This window comes from Drosophila melanogaster, chromosome 2L, assembly GCF_000001215.4.
Source record: "Drosophila melanogaster chromosome 2L".
Lineage (NCBI taxonomy): Eukaryota > Metazoa > Arthropoda > Insecta > Diptera > Drosophilidae > Drosophila > Drosophila melanogaster.
This window is the reverse complement of record NT_033779.5, coordinates 21,052,756-21,072,235: the sequence shown is the minus strand read 5'-3', so window position 1 is coordinate 21,072,235 and position 19,480 is coordinate 21,052,756. Positions and strand designations below refer to the sequence as shown.

The window sequence follows — 19,480 nt, the reverse complement described above, 5'->3', positions numbered from 1 at the left end:
ATTGTGGTGAAGCGATTAAGAAAAGGGAAATATTTTATTTTGGTGGCGTAGTGTTGTTGAATAGCACTGATTAAACTGGGTTTATGCGGAGTTTGGCTACCGGAGAAATGATTGGACATCTGTTTTATGGCTAATATAACTGATTAAAAATGTCAAATTTCATTCTCAGTTCCTGTTAACGCCTAATGCTTATTATACCCGATACTCTTACTCTACGAGTACTAGATTCGTTGAAAGGTATATAAAATATTAATATTCTTGATCAGGATCAAATGTGTACGAACACATTTTTGAAAAACTTTTGGATATTTTTTCCTAATTTAATAAGTCATTAAATTTTTATCGATTTGTCAAAAAAACTGTTTGCCACGCCCACTCTAACTCTCTAATCGGTTCCGCCCACACTTTTGAACAATTTTTAAATTTTTTCTCGTTTTATTCCCCAATATTTATCGATATTCCAGAAAAATTATGAAATTTTCCATTCGCACTCACACTTGCTGAGTACGTCGTAGATACTCGTTATAGGTTTGTTCATTTTAAATACTAACGACTGTATTTGTTGAAGCCACCTGGCAACTCTGATTACCAAGTCGTGACTGAATCCCTCTCTTCAGAAAACAACCACTGAAACCTCAGAAGCCCAAAGGAACAGCTGAGTTCGCGCCCTTTTCAACATTCCCTCCAGCCCCTTTCATCCGCATTTTTTCTCTCACTGCGCCTGCGTCCCAAGTGTCAAAAATCGTCGCGAAAAGCAGTCGAAAAATATAAATATACGGACGAAACAAAATTAGCCGGACACAAAAAGAATGCTGGCAGTTCCAGTACATAAATTTGCATTTGTTGGGAATTAATCGATTAAGTGCGTGCCGGTTGACCGGAAAGTTAAATTACAATATTATATTATATATGTACGCACATGTGTATTTGCAGGTAATAACACCCAGCGGTGAATAAGTGGAGTTAAGTATGTTTAATATAAGCATAGAAAGTGAAAGAATTTTTTTTTTATTTTTGTGCCCAAAAGTGCTCACATAATTCCGCAAGTGGCCTTAAACATTTTTATCAGTTTCTTGACCCGCATGACTTCTTGCTCAAAATGCAAATCGAAGTCTAAAAAACGCACGTATACAAAACAAACGATATCAAGTCAAATAACAAAAATTTGCCTATTATGCAATCCGAAGATGTGACGAAATCTTTAAGAACGGCCAGCCATACACCATTTCATGCGATTAACATAACCAGTTTTTAATGAGAAAAAAGCAAGAGACCAACTCTCGAACTTGGTGGCTTTGTGCGAGTATGTGTGCGCAAAAGAAGGGTAAAGGAATACAAGGAATGAGAAGGAAAGAGAGCCGAGGTGCATTGCGATGTCGACAAGAAGGAAAGAGGATATAAGTTGGCCATAAGTGCATTTAACCAAATTTACGGGCAGTCGACTTTCATCCGAGGCACAAATAAAGTACAATAACATATGTTGGTTTTGAGGGGAAAGTAACGGCAGTATAAGAAGTTAAAGTCGGGCTTGATGATGAGTTATTGCAAAACTTACATAAGAGTTCAAAATTATTATTACTTATACATAAAATGCGTGTATTTTTTGTACAATTACCTATTTAAAATAATGTCTAAATTTGTAAGCCACTTTCTCGTCCAATAATTCCGAATTTCACATTTTGCTATTTCGAATCAAAATAAGTCATATGCACACATGCATACAGCTCCTTTATTGCAAGCAATATGCAAACAAATAAATTCAAATTAGCAATTAGTAAACGTAGGTCATTTTACTAAATTAATGAGCCACGTGGGAGGTGTTAAGGTGATTTAAGGTGCTAATGCACATTTACTCAGTTCTTATAACAAATATGCGTAATGAAAGGGCCCCGAAGGTATACTCACTCTAACTAAACTTTTAAGAAATAATACGAAAATGCATCACCCAAGCGATGTAATTTATCTTTCGTGTTTCATAACGCTAATTAGCCATGTTCACGCCGACCCTCTATTGCGCCGCGTGATAAATTTATGAAAAATACGTAGAAGCATAAGTCTTGATTATTTTAAATAATTACACAAAGCAAACTGGGAAATAAATAGCCTAAAGCGAAGCGCAGCCGAAAGCAGCATAAGAACCGAGCCGCGAGCAAAACAAAAATAAGAAAAATATTAACAACTATAATCCCAGCCGAAGCTGCGGCTCAAGCTCGATGACGTCACAAGCGCGACTTCGGCCGAGCGGCGAGCGGTAAGCAGCGCAGTCGACGTCGACGCCGGCTATATATCCAATAGCGCGCCAAAATAAGAAGTCGAAATTCATTCCTTTCGAGCCCACAACGTTCAAATTCGTTTGCTACGCTCACGAGAGCGGACGTGCAGTGCGGAAAAATCCGACAAAATCAGGCAAAGTCCCCAGATCCAAAACTATATACGGAATAAGCAAAGAAACAAACTAAAAAACAAACCCAAATTAATATATCGCGTCTGCTGCTCGCCGTTGTGTTTCGTCTGCATTTAAATTAACGGGCAAAAACTACGCGAAATTACATAAATCGAAAGCTAATTAAAACGAAAACCTGTGTCTTAGCGAAGTGTGATTAACTTAATTACCCGAAATCTAAACAGATCAAATTCGAATCGAGCAAATCCAGTGACAGTCTGTGCAAAAATGGAGAAAAACAACAACGAGCTGTCCGCCGAGGATGCGCAAATCCTGGCCAACGGACACGCCCACCCCAATGCCAATGGAGTGGTCCATCAAAAAACGGAGCCAGTCGCTCCCGCTGCCGATGGCTGGCGTCAAGTCCTGTGGAATACCTGGGATGCCTTTGCGGACGTGGCCTGGTTCATAATCTGCTGCATTGGATACATCCTGCAGGCAAGTCTCAAAAGTTTACTTAGTCAAATATTGTCAATATAAATGAAGAAACGATTTTATTAAGGTGAATGTAACTCCAAAGTTAAAATTCAAAAAGATTCACAGCTCTATAAACGGAGAATTCAATAAAAAGCTGCCTTTGACCTTCCAGGCGTTTTGATTTAATTAAGCAAATCTAAAATTTGCTTCAGCTTTAATTATCAGCAAATAAAAAATACCCATAAACAAAAGGTTCCTAATTTTTGAGCGATCAAATGAAAGACCGTATTGTCGCTCGAAGTGCTGCATGCCCGAGACCTTCTCACTTTTGTTTAAAACAGTTTAATAAAAAAACGGTTGAGACTTATTTGCTTCCTCTGCTCGAAGAATAATTTACCTTCGCGTTGCCTTTGCTTGATTAGCAGCATTGTGCGATTTAGTAAACGCCTTTTACCTTCGCCACTTGGCCAAATGTGTCAAAGTTTTTGGGAGAATATAACAGAGAATTGAAAGTCTGGCGATCGCATGGCTGGCAAAAACAACGAGCGCCAGCGATTAACTTATTTAATTAGCAGCGGAAAGGATGTGATGTGTGTGATATATGGCCAAAGGTAATGGGCATTGCCGATGGCAGCACGTGTGCCGTTTAATTGGAACCGTGAAAGAGATTTAAGGCATTAAGATCCAGCGCAGACGAGTTTTCAGATCGTATCTGTGGACCCGAGGGAGGGGTTCTGGTGATTTAGGGACTGCCCGAGATGATGTAAAGCAGACTGTGAACGATAATTTATTTTGACTTGCGAATTTGGCATTCGAGATGCCATCGGGAAGGGGATTGGATGGCCGGAACCAGTTAGGAATTGAGTTATCATGTCCATGTTAAATCAAGGCCATAAACTAGCCTCGGACAATATGAACATGAGCTAGACGGTTGATCAAAAATATTTATTACTCAAATTCGATATTTGAAAAATAGAAATTGCCCATTAACTGAACTTAAACAAAAAGAAGCGTTCAATGTGCTTGGATTTGCGTTGCCAGCAACTATAATTATTAAAAACCTAGCTGAAATAACAATAATCCGAATTTTAAATGCGTGATTGGTCACATATCTAATTGATTTACACAGTTGAGTGAGAGTACAAACTCTGAGAACTACAACCACAAATATTAGGCCAATAGAGTCAATGAATCAGTTCATAGGCGCCAAAGACCGCTGGAAATTTGAAAATTGGGCCCAGACCCGTATCGGGCTCAAACTAACACTCTGACACGCTAAGTGGTTTTTAAATAACCAAAAATAAAAGACAATAAAAGCAATTTCAATTTTATTACGCAAGCCTTGGTTTGCGGTAATTATATTTTCACTTTACCGCAAAAAAGGTAAAAAAAAAACCTTTTTGTAGCCAGGGGTTAGTGAGATATGATCGGGATATATGTGTGGCACAATAGCCACTTCCATCGGTATTCCTCAGCTGCTGGGAGAGGGCCATAAAAATAGAGACGATTCGAAACTGTTGACATTAGCATGCCGAATGCAAAACCAGCGACTCAGAAAGTCAAATGAATTTGCATGTTAATTCACGGATTTGGTAAACTCTTAAATGATGATTCTAAACGCTATCCGCTTGACTTGCTTGTCAACGATAGTTGGCAGATGTGCAAATTACACGCCGGTTGTTGTGATTGAATTAACAATCGGTTACTGGGTGGATACCCATGGATTATTATTAGCCCGATTTATGTCAATGCATTGCTGGCATGCATTTAACAAAAGACTTGGGCAACAAACTTGCGCTGGAAGTTCCACCTACAAGTTGAATGTTTGATGGGAGGAGAACTTATGTGGGCTCTGTTACACAGTTATAAATTTACTTTAAATTTTGTTAATATAGTTTCTGTGATGTATATTTTTTTGGAATTCGTTTGATAAACTGTGACATGATACCAAACTTTATCATCAAAATGCTTCACAACAACATTTTAAATGTTTCATATATTTGGAATGGAAGTATCATTTTTAATGTTAGTTCCAGACAGTTTTAGTTAATAAGAATAAAAAGGTCTTCCGACCAAATAGGGGCATATTTCTCCGAGTGCCGGCGCATGTAATGAGAGTCAATTCAGCTGAGTTACTGCGCGCTGCCGAAGTCGCTGTCAACTGCGCCGCAGCGTTTGGCTTGTTGACCTAGTTCAACTTTTGCATTTTGCCGGCCCGTGGTGGCGGTGCTGGCCACTTGGAGAGCCTGTTTTTATTAGCTAGCCGCAAGACCCACACATCCATCCACACACATATCGCATTGTATTGTATTTGGTGGTAACAACAACAGCCACCGCAATTTCGCGGGCATTCGTTGGGTCTTGTGTGTGCGTTGCAAACGCAAACGCAAACGCAATTGAAACCGAAAGTGTTTGCGGCCCCCCAAAAGGCAAATAGCTAAACACAATATCTTACTACTGGATGGGTTGCCGTTGCCTTAGATCGCCTCTTCGCAAGCCGTGCAAGCCGCAAGTCGCAATTGTTGGCTTAGAGACCGGGCCGGTTGCAGGTTCATAACCCGCATGCGGCCTTGTGCACTCGACTGATTTACGCTGCCAGTGTGTGTGTCAGCCTGAAAATTGGGTTACTGGGCGGGTGTAATGTGTACTCGTGACAAGAAACAGAAAAGATACTGTCTGGCTGACCATCGTACATAATCGTGAAAAAACGTCAAGTTGTGGCAGCAAGCAAGCACTTAAAATTATTTGAGGAAGCAAAATATTTTCATTAATTGCCTTGAGAACGAACTTTTACAAATTGAATAGTTATATTTCTGAAAATATAATATCAAATAACAAAATGTTATAATCTTGTATATTCGATGTCTGTGTGTCTATTATACTTATATGGTAATGGTACTTTTACAATACCAAATACCAATACAAAATGCTGACTACCCGAAATAGCCTTAATTTTCACAGAACTGAAAATGACACTGCAAGTTCCCCTGTCTCAAAATAAATGTGCTTCGAGCTAATCACTCGACATATCCGTTGCAGCTGAGTTCGGCTTGGCAAATATCCGCTTTTGCAGACAAATTACAACTCAGTCACTCAATCCACAGGTGGCAGTAGCCGATATCGCATAGAACTCGATTGTGCGATTTATGAGCGCGTGCCTCTTAGTCAAATGCACTGTTAGAAATCTTTATTATGATACTAGTTTTTCACAAATCTATAAATGAAAATCGCCATTGAAGGCCGTGCCGTCAACCGATGACAGCCATATAAAAACAGCAAAAAGCGCAAAGAAGCAAAACAACGATGAGAAGCCAGACATGAGCAAACAAAACTTAAAGTGCAAAATCATTGGTCAATTGGTCAGGCAGGCTGAAAACTTTCAAGTGTATAAGAGGACGGGAGGGGAGAGCAGGCTACTCGATTCAAATGCAATACACAATGCTAAAGCTTAACGTAGCTGTGTTTTTTGCATTTGTTGTCGGAGGGGTTCAATTTCAGGTTTATTATTATTTTCTGATGCCTTTGCACTTTTCTGGGGGTATCGCACTTTATTGTTTTGCTAAATAAATTAGGTCTCTGTAAAATTATTAAAATGAGTTTTTTTTAATTGAATTTTGAAATATGTAAATTGTTTTTGTTTGTTATATATAATGGGGAGAATTTTAAAATAAAAGAACTTAAAGTTTTAGACGAATCGCAAAAATGTTAGTGTCTCTACTATCCCTCAAATCCATTTTAGGAAGATAATTGATTTATATCTATCAAACACTTTCATTCCATTTAAATTATTATTTTATAATCGTATTGACTAAACTAAAATATTAAACTTTTTATTTGACAATTTGTAGGGTATTATAGGTTAAGCAAACCGAATCTTCGATGCGCCTAATATTGCTGCTGTTGCTTTTTTATTTTTACTGCAACTGTCGGTGTCTTGTTTTAAAGCGATTCGGCAAAGAAGGTCATTCGGAGGGGTGACTCAGAGAGGGGAAGGGGCAACGAGGCGGTCTGCCAAGTGTTTGTGCATTGGCAACATTGCATTGGCGCTTACAATGTTTTGTGGCAAGTTCGTGCCTTAAGTCTTTTGTTTTGGCTCATGCGCGTAAAGTGCACTCAAAGCCACTTTGAGTTTTTCGCCCGACTCTCAACAAGTGGGCAAAATTTGAGCCAATTTGGCTGACAGCAGTTGAGACTATTTTCGATATCAAGCTTTTGGGGTTGGGAAAGAGGCCGCCAGCTTGTGGTATTCGGTTTCACTTTCGGCTGGCTCTAGAACCACGTTAACCACCTTAACCATGTTAACCAGACATCGGCGACTCGGCTTGTTGATATTTTCGCAATTCTCTTGGTACCGAAAAAACTGAGAGAGCGAAACAAGTTTGTCCATTTGCTTTTGTCTGCAAACATTTGATTACTGGCTAAGAGCAAAGCTACCACAAATGATGATGGTAATGATGATGGCGGGAATGGAAACAGCCCAGCCGGCTTAGCGCCTTAGAAGTCTGCGCGCGAAAGGAGCCTCAGATCCGGAGATCGTACATTTGGCATTTAGTTTGCATATATTATGCAAGATTTTCGAAATCCACAGACATGAGAGAACTCAAAAGCAATTTAACGGAGCTAATGAAGGGGGAAGATCGTGTTAATTAATGTTTAAATAGCTCTAATGAACTAAACATTTTTCCATTTGTGCAACTGTGTTCAATTATGACTCGAGATTGGATTGCTAGTACTTGTTGTATTGGTTGCAGCGACTTGGGAACTCTTCACACCTTTCAAAAGCAAATCAGTGAAGGCAGCCATCCAAGCTGTAATATAAACCAAAAAGCTAATCTTCAAATGTTAATCATTTTCCACACTTTAAAAAAGCTATATAACGATCAAATTGATTCATAATAAGCTTGTATTATTTCTAGGCCCATGATGTACAAGCTTCCGTTACAAATAAAATTTTCAAATAGCAAAGACCTTTAAAAAATTTCCTACCAGGTAAATCGAATAAAAAACAGTTCATCCAAGATCAATCCGATCTGTGGCCTTCCGTATGTTACAAAGGTCGAAGCGTTGAACCTTGACAATCACCAGAAAATCAGAAGACAGACAAAAACTAGCATCAAATGCTGCGGGACCAATAAACCCAACTGAATGGACGCTGTGCTGACTCGGCAGATTTTATGTCGGGGAAATATTTTCAGCAGACTAACAAATTCTCAAATGACACGGCCAAATTTTGAAACTTGTCTGCAAAATTTACATTTGTTGAATAAAAGTCTCGAAAAATTTCCGTGATCTCGCGTACCTCTTTCTCTTTCATTCTTGTCCACTTAATTTGATTTCAATTTGCATACTTTTGTCTTATTATGCCACATCAAAACATGAAAAGAAATCGCTGCTCCCATTATGTTGATTATCGTATTATGTATAAATTATAATTGCATGCTTCCTGTCCTTCTTATTTGAGTTGAGCCGGGAAAAGAGCACATTGCCTGTTGAATTATGTGACAAAATGTCTGTCAACGAGCTGACAGCAGCAGCATGGAAAGAAAAGGGCCAAAAGCAGCCCATCATCATTGTTGTCAGCGACTTTAGCCTGCACAAGTCGCCGGTAACAAGTTTCCTTTGATTAATTTTTGTATAATTTTTTCGGGGAGACAGGAAAACGTTTGCAATAAAGAAATAAAGGGAGATTTTTACTTTCCATGCACCGAAAGCCATTTACTCTTGTATTTGTTAGGAAATATTCATAAAAATATACAAACTTATCGTTTATCGAGTGATATTATTGTAAAAGATATCATTCAACAACATCATGTTAAATGATAAGAACACATCGATGCTTATAAAGCTTTTAAGCAAATATTTATTTACTTTTTTATACTATCCATATATATATGGATATATATATATATATACTATTTTCTTTATACAAAACTATTAATTAATCGGCTAAAAAAATTTTCTTTAGGTCTACATATTTATTACTAGGGACACCATCATTTTACTATATCAAAAGCAACAAAGTTGCGACATATTCATTGTTAATGTCAAAATAATTGGACACGCTTGCCGGACCGGGTTCGAACACGGGTTCAGTCTCAGGTGCAAAGGCACCATCCCAGGAAACCAGGTGCCCTGAGCGGATGGGGCGAATAGCTGGCGGCAAGTTCGCGTGTGGCATGAAAATTTATGGGATGCCCCCGCGTGCAACGCAGAAAGTGCTACTGTGCAACATGTAAAATATTAAGTTCGCCGCCTCAATCTTTTGTTTCGCCTTTCCCTTTCGAGCAATTTATGTTCGGCCGCCAGGGAGGCGCGATGGTCATAAATTTTGACAGCTTATTGACACTAAACGGGCGCATAAAGTTTTTCGTTTTTTCTGCAAATTTCTTGAACTACCTACATATATCAATTAATTGCGGGGCAATTGAGGTGAACTGCTTGCCTCGCCCACTGCCGCCTTCAATAGGTTTTCCAAGGCAGCAAATTGCGGTCTATTAACACGCAGATGCCAAGTGGCAAAAGTTGTTTACAATTTTACACTTTGTTTAGACTTCCTTTAGGTATTGTGTAAACTTTGAATTTGTCTCTATTTGCATACGCGTGACTCGTATCGGTTTTGGTGGGCCGACATACATACGTCTATATAGCAAATGAATGAGACGAGAAAACAAAAGACTTAGGCGACAAGCTCATTTGCATAGCGTAGCATCGAAAAAAGCTATTTTATGGTATTGTAATTAAATTCAATTTTCCGTCGCTTTCTTTAGGATCTTTACTACATTGCCTTCGGCTATCCCGAAAAGGAGCTCAACACAGACATTGCACTGATCACAGGTGGTGGCAACGGACTTGGTCGCCTTCTTGCTGAGAGACTGGGAAAAATGGGAACCAAGGTCGTTATCTGGGACATCAACAAGAAGGGTGAGTCTTTGGATCACGCGACATTCAAGTGGGTCATCAAATAATTTCATCATAATCCCTTCCTGGCAGGCATTGCGGAAACCGTCCAAATTGTCGAAGAGGCGGGTGGCTATTGCAAGGGCTATGTGGTGGATATATCCAAAAAGGAGGAGGTCTACAAGGCAGCCGATGTCATCAGAGACGAAGTTGGTGATGTAAGTATGCATAAATAATATATATACAATCGTTGCAGATATAATTCAATACTTGATTGTCTGGCCATTTAAAATAATACTTCATTTTAATTGGCTTTGGAATTCAATACAATACATATTCGATACTCGACAATACTCGTATGAGTAAAGAAACATTTATTTTGTCCATGTTATCTGTCGAATATTCAATGTATTGTCCATATTTCTCAACTCAGGGCGAAAGGCGGAAAGTGCGTGCGGGAATTGAAGCATAAAAGTCCAGTAATTGCTGTTTACAGTCGAGCGCCTAATGTGGCATCAGACTAGTCGTCATATAATTGTTTGCTGAGGGGCGTTTAATGGCCTTTATGCTGGCCAGAACCCAGCCTGCTTCTTGGGAGCGCGGAACACATGTAAGCCGGCACCATCCAAGACTTGCAACAGTGGCTGCCACACCCCGTAGCAACACATTTATGCATATTCATGTCATAAATTTAAGCCAAAGTCAGGGCGGAGAGGAGAAAATTTGTATGCATGAGCGCATCGTCATCGTTGCGGCAACCTTGAGAAATTGTTGCACATTACACAAACGGCGGCAAAAAATGCAGAAGCCAAGTCCAATCCGGTCTTCTACAAACTGGTTGCCATTTCGCATTCGATCTGCTCATTTATCACAATCTGGGGCAGTTCCAGACATTGCAGCCATGCAAGTGAGAGATATTCAAAGTAATCCCCACATTTTCGGTTGCGACTTTTCGCGGTGGTATTTTAATCAATTTACTTGCTAATTATAGAAATGTTTTGTTGTTTGTTGTGTACCTTTGTTCCTTTAATTAGAACTTTCTTCACATTTAATAGACACGATGAGTAGTCATAGTTCATTAACTAAAGGGAGAGTAATTAGGCAAAATATGTTAATCAAGAGAAGGTTTTTGTGGGCTTAGCTCTAAATTTCAAGTTATGGTTTCGTTTATTTCTAGCTGTAGGTGCCTAGAATCACTTTCAATAAAAGTTTCCCACATTCCCGGTCTACAGAGCGCTCCGTTTATAATCTTGAATTTCAGTTAATTGCTCTATAGCTGCTGTCACAAGCACGAAATGCCATCATTAAGATATTTCTCATGCATGTCCAGGTCAATTTCCAAAGTGTACTGAACTGCCAAAAGTCCCAAATTATTTGCTAAAATTACTGCTATAGGAGAAAAACGATAGAAAAGTGGTTAAAATGATGTCAGAAACTCAAGCATAAAAGCAAGAAGCAAGAACACTAAAGGGATAAAAACACAAAGCCATCATTTTGAAAGAGTTATATAATTACTGCGGCAACATCGCTGAACCTGAAAGTCACAAAAACTAAATAAAAAGCAGTGGCTACAAAAAAGCAAAACAAAATTTAACTGCTTAGTAAGTCATGCGTTATGCAGATGACGCGTTGCTTTTTGCTGTCTTTTTTAGTTTTCAAATCTGTTGTTGTTTTCTTCTCAGTTTTACTATTGCTCGAAGCCCTCTGAAATATTACATTTAATATTTTTAATGGCCTGGCGATGTTGTTGTTTGTCTTAATGGTTGGTTCGCCGCTGTTGTTGCTGCTTTTGCTTAATGCACGCCTCGTTAAATGTTTTTGCCCGGTTACAGCGGGGCAAATTTGAAATCGCTCATACGCAATGTATGACCTGCCCCTGCCCCACACACCACTTGCACTTGAACTCGCCCTCAAATGGGATCATTGTTGTGCACTTGTTGTTAACTTATTTAGCTAGGTTTCAGAGGGACAAAATGAGTTATAGTTGTTATTTAAGTTTTCAAGCATCTTACATTATTCGCATTAAGACCTTGACATGCTCGACATTACGGTTGGCTGCCATTTGAAGGATTTCACTTTTTGGCAAGTAATTTCAAAAACTGACGATCGAATCTTACGAAATTTGTCTAAACTTGAAAAGCCTGATTGGCTTGGAAAAACTACCTTCGAAATATATTTTCTTGGGCAGATTGTAAATCAAATACTTTATGAACGAAAAGCGAAGCGAATGTCTTAGGCACACCTCTAAGCCGTTTACCAGTTAAAAAAGAATTTATTTTTCGGCCTTTTGGAGTTTGTGGCATGACAAGAAGTTGAGCAATCTGCCAAATGCAGTCAGATTCTTTGGCTATGCTAACGAATAGAGTACGATTTTCCATTTCATGATAGTGGATTTAATTCGAATAAAATTAACTTTGGCCACTTTTACGTTTACATTGTAGATCACTCTGTTGATCAACAATGCGGGCGTTGTATCTGGGCTGCACCTTTTGGATACACCTGACCATCTGATCGAGCGGTCGTTCAATGTGAATGTCATGGCACACTTTTGGGTAAGTCGTCGACGTCCATAAAACCACTTTGTGGCCAGAATGTGGATGCTAATGCCGGTGTTTCAATGTTGCAGACGACAAAAGCGTTTCTGCCCAAAATGATTGAGAATGATCGAGGACATATTGCCACGATCGCCTCGCTGGCTGGCCATGTGGGCATTAGCAAATTGGTCGATTACTGTGCGAGTAAATTCGCAGCGGTGAGTGCGCTTTATTTTCGCCCCTGCGAATCCCCTTCTGAGTTACCGATAATTACAGGTTGGCTTTGATGAGGCTTTGAGGCTGGAGCTGGAAGTCCTTGGACATACGAACATCCGAACCACCTGCATCTGCCCCTTCTTCATCCAGGCCACTGGCATGTTCGACGACGTGAATGCCAGGTGAGTACCAAAGCCACCACCCCGATCCAGATCCGGATCCCGACCTCCATCCACCCGAACTGACGTTTTGACTGGGTAAATGATTGCAGATGGGTACCCACACTGAATCCCAACGATGTGGCCGATCGTGTCATTGCGGCCATCAGGAAGAACGAGAAACTGGCCGTCATTCCCGGTTTCCTGAAGGTCCTCCTCTCCTTCAAGTGGTATGTAAACAAACGAACTTTCGCCCCAGCTTAATAATGATAATTTGCCGCATTTAATTAGGCGCCATAATGGTTGTAAGGTGCTTGTAGGCCCCTAATGGGAAAAGCTTGACTTGAATATTTTAATTTGAGTTTATTTAATGCCGTGTTCGCTGTCGAGGAGGAATACGTGGCATACGTGGTTAGTGGGAAAGGGTGCAGGTGTTGCAGCTAATGTTGATTTAATGATGGGCTCTCTTTTGTCAGGGAAAATCACTAGCATTAATAAAGAATATAGCATCTGCCCAGTATTTTGTTCAAAAGCAAATCACTTGAAGTCACAAGAACTTGTTCCATCCAATATCTTTTTTCGCAGTATCATGGGTAAAATTCGAAAGTTTAACAAAACCTTAATGTGTACTTTATGTGGCACTCCCAAATAATATAGGAAATCCACGATATAAAAGCGTGACCACATCCCTATTTGCCGCATCAATAATAAAGATGCAAAATAAAATGCAGATCTAAGCAGGAGTGCTCGCTCGTCCAGTACACTGTTAAAAAAAAAGTGTTAGCAATGAAAGTAATATTCCTTTTGGGCCTGAAATACAAATTGCTTTACTTAAGCTACCACTGAGCTATAAATAAATCGTTTATAAAATCTGGTGTAAAAATATACAAAACAAATTTCCATTGTTACCAATATTTTCTTTAGTCGAGCAAAGGAAAAGCCCTAGAGAAGGGTAGGTAGCCCCTACCCCAAATCATAGCGCACCCCGTCCACATGCCTAATGGTCTCGCTTTAATGTGTTTCTCCTAAATAATGCACAATATTTACCTTTGCCTGGGCCCACCTTTACTCACCCACCCTCCTTGTTTTTCGCAGGACCTTCCCCTGGGGCTGCGTGGGTGGCTTGTTGAAGCGCCTGGTGCCCGACGCCTCCCCACACGGCCTGCCCAGCTCCATAGCCGTTCCCACCGTACCGCTGAACTCCAATTCCAAGTTGACGGCCGCCGATATCGCCGCTTTGGATGCTGAGCTAAGTAGCGTTACTCTGCCGGCGAAGCCACCCTCGATGCTCATCCAAAGGACACCGTCGCTGGGGGAGCGAGTCCTTTGAGCGCCCAACACCAAGGGCGCATCATCCACTGCTGTTGTTGTATTTACATTATTCTTTTTCCAACGTGGAGGTACGAGCATGTGTAATTGAATTTCGTGTTTTTGGCGTTTTGGCCGCGAGGAACCAATACTTAGTCTAAGCTACGAATCTAGTGATATTATATTTAGTTAAAGTAGATTGAAGGGGAAAGCGTTTAGCCTTAATTAATCGAATTGTATTTTTGTAATGCCTCTTAAGTTAAGGTAATGTTTTGCATTTCCGATTTGCCAGTAGTCATCTATACTCCCCAAGCGGATTAATGTAAACGATGTCTTAAGCCATTATTTTTGTACTTATATGAATACAATCGCTGAAAGGAGCTGTCCAATACGAAAACTGAAAGCTAACTTTGTTATACGTTTACTCGTTTTTTAGCTGTAATAAATTTTAGCTCATTTAGCGTAGATATACACGAGTTTTTGAACTAATTCATATAATTTCTATGTATAAAAAACAAATTTATGTTCTAAATATATTATATAAAATTATTGATCTTAATAGTGCTATTGTTGTGACCAGTCTTGGAATTGGAATGTTATTTCTGAACGGGGCTAATACTTTTTAATAAACACCTAAAATTTATATTTGTATTAATGTCTTCGTGAACTCGTAATTCTTGAGTTACAATAGCTTAAAAACAAGAGAGAATGCTATAGTCGAGTTAACCGAATATCAGCTATCCATTACTCATCAAGTAAAAATGCGAAGGAGAGATTTTTTGGAATACCGACAGAAAATGGGAACAAAATTAGAAAAAAAAAAAAACAAACGGACGGACGGACAGACAAGGCCAGATCAATTCGGCTATGTATTGTGATCAAGAAAATAAACTAAAACTAAAATATGAACGGAAACGCTTACTTCTACCGGTTACATACTTTTCAACGCGAATCTAGTGTATAATTTCACTCTACGAGTAACGGGTATACACAAATTTTGAAGAAAATTTTAAGTCAAAGTACAATCTAATATCTTAAAAAAAAAACATTTTTCATGTTAACTTGCGAAAGGATTCTCATCATACTTAACACTTAGCGCCTTGGGCACTTCATATCTACCCACTGGATCCCTGTAAATTGGATTCTCCTGTCGGACACTATTCTTCTGATCTTCCTCAAACTTGGCATATTCCCTGGCATCCTTAGCTCGAATGTACCACAGAATTATGAAAATGATCAAAAGTCCAATGAGCAGCGTAAATGCCGATATATATCCCACCAGAGCCACGTAATCCGGGGGCTCGCAATCAACTGCCTGGATGGTCAAGAAGTTTGAGTGGTCGATGACCTGATAGACGAAGAAGCTGTCGCATTGGATGCCATGTTTGTTCACCAGTCGTACCAAGCATTGATCCTGCTCAGGATCCAGCTCGTGGACAAAGTTGTATGGATAGGTTTCTTGTCTATCCAAACTGCTGCATATTTCAGTCAAGTTTTCGCAGACGCCCATTCCCTGTTTTTGCTCGATCAGACATGTGACACAGGGCTCGTAGAACAAACAAAGTTTGTTGTCCTTCTCTGGATCGATTTCACAGAATTTACCCAAATACGGCTCCTCACACTGGCACTCCTCGCACTGGCAGGTGCCTCTTTCCGAGCATATTTCGCCCGTGGGTCCCACACAGGCATCGGTATCCCCATCGCAGTTGCATTTGCTACCCGACCATCCGTATTTGCAAACGCATTGGCCGCAGAAACAATCAGCCAGCTTTTCATCGCAGTCCAGGCATTCGCGACACTCGCAAAAAGGACCCGTATATCCAGGATCACACAAGCAAGTTCCGCAGTCACAGTCCCCGTGATTGGAGCAAACCAATTCGGAGGTGGATTTATCCGAAAACGGTTGACGGCATTTCTGGAGCAGAGCTTCATTGCTGGTGACATTTGTGGCATCTGTGGGACAGTTGCAATAGGTCCCAGTCCACCCCTCATCGCATTCGCACATTCCGCAGTACAAATAGCCCTTATAATCGCACAGGAAACGTCCTTCCTCGTTTTCCGGATCTGGTGTTTCCTGACAGGGACACGGCCGCTGAAGCTCAACATCCAAATCCATGAACTCGCTCAAGGAGGTTTCCTCCACCCGGATTTTGTGTGTCTAAAAGCGAAAGAGAATGAAGTGGTAAGTGAACTGTGCAAACATATATCCAAAAGATTATCCTTGAATTAAATTGTTGTTTTCCACTTAGTATTGTTTGTCTTACATAAACCTGATTATCGGGATATTTCTTGAGAGTGACGTCCACGTAGAAATCAATCTGCTTGCCCAGAGTGACGTTATTGCAGTAATTCCGCTTTTGTAAGCTGGGAAACTGACCACCGCAATCCGTATAGTAAGCCATGTCAATAAAATCCGGGCTGTTATCGGCAAACTGAGTGCGTTTAATCAAACTCTCATAGCTAAAAGGTAGAACTAATGAGATTTAGGATCTAAGAAGAGTACTACCGCCCCACTTACCTCTTTTTGATTAGTTCCAATATATTAGAGGAATCAGCACTTAGGATGTCCACGTAACTAATTTCCTTCATTAGGGCACTGAGTTCCCAATAGCTACTTACAACCTCCTCGGTGACAGCAAAGATTACATTAATCTTGCGACGAAGCAACTCCCGATAGATTTCTTCCAGCGAGGGGTAGTCGTAGTTCAATGAACCCGTGTACTCACCTGCTTTATTCAGGTGACACTGCTTATCATTGCGCTGGATAATACCTGCTAGAAGACCGTCCCCCGCTAAGTGCATAAAGCCATCGGTCACTAAGATCACCACTTTTCGAGCTTGTTCCTTCCAGCCGATTTCCTTGGTGCACACTATAACCTGCATTAGAGCATCCAAGCCACCTTCGAGATTGTCCAAGTTTCCAGTGATTTTGCTGTTCGCCACGGCTGAGGTGAACGCTGGTATATCATCGGTTAGCGAAAGTTGATGTCTATATCCATAGGTTGGTTCACACGTGGCCCGCTCCGCAGCACAGGGGTTTTCCCTATGCTGTGGCAGAATCATGGGTAGAGTTGGCTTGTCCGCGAAAGAACCAAATCCCAATCTGTAGTTTCCTGTTAGATTTTTAAGAGTCTGACTGAGTTGGGCTCCCAACTCCTCCAGGGTTTTCTTGTCATCCCTCATTGTCCAGGTTAGATCCATCAATACGTACAAATCGAGTGGATTGTTGCGTGCAGTTCTATAGCTCAGCTTCATTCTTTGCGTGTTTCCTGTAAGACAAAAAGGAATAAAAGGTAATAGATCGGTTTACTATGCACCTGAAAGGCAACCTTGTTTATGAGCTGTTTTATGGGCTGACACATCTACATAAGCTGAAACCAGTCTGATATATATTCTGCACCCATTTCAGTCTCGCAGTGAGAAAAACTATAGCTTTTTAAATTAAGTATTCACTGAAGTGCATTTTAGGGTGTTACATTTTAAAGCACTCAATTTTATGTCGGCCTTTGAGAAAAAAGTTCTGTTAATATTTAAAATAAATAAATAATTTTTCGTCAAAGATGAAAAGAAATATTGCGTGTCAACTCATTTTCTCTGTGCACTTCACTGCTGCTTTGTAACCATTGATTACCACTTGAGCCAGTTCACACCCAGGATAAATGTTTGGCTTCCTTGTAATCCTTAAGCGTGCAATTAACCGACTTCCCTATACCACTGTTTGTGCTTAATAACTGGTTTTCTTAACCTAGCTAGATTTCTACGCAAGCGATGCTAATGGTTATTAAATTGGTTAACAAGCTCTTGGAGAATCAAAATTATTGACAGACATCAAAATGCGGCTCGATGAAAACAACTTAGCACCATATCAATTGAGATAAACGCAAATGCATTATGGAGACTAAGGAATAAAAGTGCTAGTTGGGTCTGTATGCTAAAAATAACTACCCCAAAATGGGTTAACAACTAAAAATAATAAAATACAATTATAGGTTGTGGTTTTCTGTGATTTAATCTTAGAAGTTAGTGATATATGTAGAAATTAGTTGAGTATTTCCGGATCAAAGCTCCAAAATATTAATGTATGTTTTTTTTTTTTTGAAATTAATCGCGTTTTACTCATTGAAATATTATTCAACCCTCGAGAAAACTTATAAACAACAAAAGCACATTCTTGTGACTCATTTTTGCTCGCTTATTCAGCACGACAACGAATACATAATCTATTAGTTCTGGGATCACAATACTTATAAGGTAAGTATCTCAATACCTATAAAGTGGGTTTTCAATCAGACATTAGATTATAATTATTATAATGTCTTTGGGTCAGTGAACTTTCAAAAGTGTTGGACAAGGACGGCGGAAAGAAAGAGAGGGATAGGTATTCCCACGCTAAATGGTACAACAATAACAAGATGTGACAACCACCAAGGCCTGATAAGCAAAGCACGGACACAAAAACAAAATGTTTAAAAATGATGTGGAGCAAATGTGGAACAAATACGAAGTAGTGGGGAAGAATTGGAAGGGTGACACACATGAAAAAGTGTTGGTAGCCACATGATAAATCAAATTTGATAAGATAAGAAAAGCTAAATAAAACAATTATCCAAACACACACCTTTGACCAACTTAAGGTATGCCCGCTGGGGTGTGACTTGGACAGCCTGATCACTGGTTTCGTAGTCCTTTAGGGGCTTATCCTGAAGGACATCTAGGACCGGCTGGTTCTCGTATATATCCGTTTCACTGCAGTTGTAGTTAAGTAGTTGCCGGCGAGAGAGACAACGATATCCCACCTGGTATTCCTGATATGCAACCAAATAGGAAAATGATTGACTTCGCAAGGATGACAGCAGCAGTAGGAACCGTTTATGTTTTCTTGCCATCTCCCTCGTACTCACCTTGTCCGTGCACCAAGCGCATTCCAGATGAGCGGATAAACATCTTTCGCAGCTGTCTGCGTGCCTGCACTGATCATCTGCGTAAAAGAGATGGCGATAACAAATCCGTTATGTCACGTCAAAGCTGCCGGCTAACAAACCAATTGAATCTGCATCCGAATGAGAGATCTCAGCTATTAGAAAAACCAAATATATCCACAAGAACGCCCTTCCGCCCAGTGACGTCATTTTCAAAATGCGTGCAATTTTCACTACCAACGATCACATATATTTTTTTTGCTAAGGGAGCTAGCGACCGTTCGGCCTTAGAAGTCCAGCGTAACTAATATTTGTTCAGTACGAAAAACGTTGATTGCTCCGCTCGTATCTTATCAGGAGAGAGTGACAAAAAATGTGAGAAGTTATTGGGAAAATGATGTGATTAGAATAAATGGCACTCTTAAAAATAAATGAGAGTAATAAGTGATAATAAAAGAAAGCAAATTTCATTCACGTGTTGTCTAACTCACTACATTTTAAGACATAAAAAATGCACTGCTATCGTTCTTATGTTTTGTTTAAATAAATATTAGTGTTTGGAAAGTATATACATAATATATGTATATT

At 39.9% G+C, this 19,480-nt stretch overlaps 2 protein-coding genes across 6 annotated transcripts, besides 2 other annotated features; one reads left to right on the top strand and one right to left on the bottom strand.

The window, feature by feature from the left end:
* The first annotated feature begins 416 nt into the window (after positions 1 to 416).
* Positions 417 to 507: a mobile genetic element.
* Positions 508 to 733: 226 nt separating this feature from the next.
* CG9265 (uncharacterized protein) lies at positions 734 to 14,530 on the top strand. 4 transcript variants are annotated; one of them, NM_001273726.1, is made up of 9 exons: positions 734 to 933; positions 2,629 to 2,881; positions 9,628 to 9,781; positions 9,851 to 9,975; positions 12,199 to 12,309; positions 12,384 to 12,509; positions 12,568 to 12,689; positions 12,779 to 12,895; positions 13,761 to 14,530. In NM_001273726.1, exons 2-9 carry the CDS (start codon positions 2,672 to 2,674, stop codon positions 13,993 to 13,995), a joined length of 1,200 nt encoding a protein of 399 aa, NP_001260655.1. In that variant the 5' UTR covers positions 734 to 933; positions 2,629 to 2,671; the 3' UTR covers positions 13,996 to 14,530. The 4 variants fall into 4 exon arrangements, with proteins under 4 accessions (NP_001260655.1, NP_001260656.1, NP_001260657.1 ...); NM_001273727.1 differs by lacking the exon at positions 734 to 933 and adding an exon at positions 993 to 1,465 and having other exon boundaries at positions 2,591 to 2,881; NM_001273728.1 differs by lacking the exon at positions 734 to 933 and having other exon boundaries at positions 1,955 to 2,881.
* Itgbn (Integrin betanu subunit) lies at positions 14,192 to 19,203 on the bottom strand. 2 transcript variants are annotated; one of them, NM_078884.3, is made up of 6 exons: positions 19,015 to 19,203; positions 18,875 to 18,951; positions 18,592 to 18,778; positions 16,492 to 17,242; positions 16,238 to 16,433; positions 14,192 to 16,131 (listed from the first exon to the last, which is right to left on the bottom strand). In NM_078884.3, exons 1-6 carry the CDS (start codon positions 19,100 to 19,102, stop codon positions 15,031 to 15,033), a joined length of 2,400 nt encoding a protein of 799 aa, NP_523608.2. In that variant the 5' UTR covers positions 19,103 to 19,203; the 3' UTR covers positions 14,192 to 15,030. The 2 variants fall into 2 exon arrangements, with proteins under 2 accessions (NP_523608.2, NP_001303333.1); NM_001316404.1 differs by having other exon boundaries at positions 14,456 to 16,131.
* Positions 14,674 to 14,962: a mobile genetic element.
* Positions 19,204 to 19,480: the final 277 nt, after the last annotated feature.

What these genes read in the sequence shown, in the direction of transcription:
- Itgbn (NM_078884.3), bottom strand. Translation starts at nt 19,102, where the DNA reads ATGACGTCACTGGGCGGAAGGGCGTTCTTGTGGATATATTTGGTTTTT. An exon ending in ATACCTTAAGTTGGTCAAAG is followed by an intron (nt 17,243 to 18,591) that starts GTGTGTGTTTGG and finishes TTTGTCTTACAG; the next exon opens with GAAACACGCAAAGAATGAAG. An exon ending in ATCCCGATAATCAGGTTTAT is followed by an intron (nt 16,132 to 16,237) that starts GTAAGACAAACA and finishes TTTCGCTTTTAG; the next exon opens with ACACACAAAATCCGGGTGGA.
- CG9265 (NM_001273726.1), top strand. Translation starts at nt 2,672, where the DNA reads ATGGAGAAAAACAACAACGAGCTGTCCGCCGAGGATGCGCAAATCCTG. An exon ending in TCAGAGACGAAGTTGGTGAT is followed by an intron (nt 9,976 to 12,198) that starts GTAAGTATGCAT and finishes TTTACATTGTAG; the next exon opens with ATCACTCTGTTGATCAACAA. An exon ending in GTGCGAGTAAATTCGCAGCG is followed by an intron (nt 12,510 to 12,567) that starts GTGAGTGCGCTT and finishes CGATAATTACAG; the next exon opens with GTTGGCTTTGATGAGGCTTT.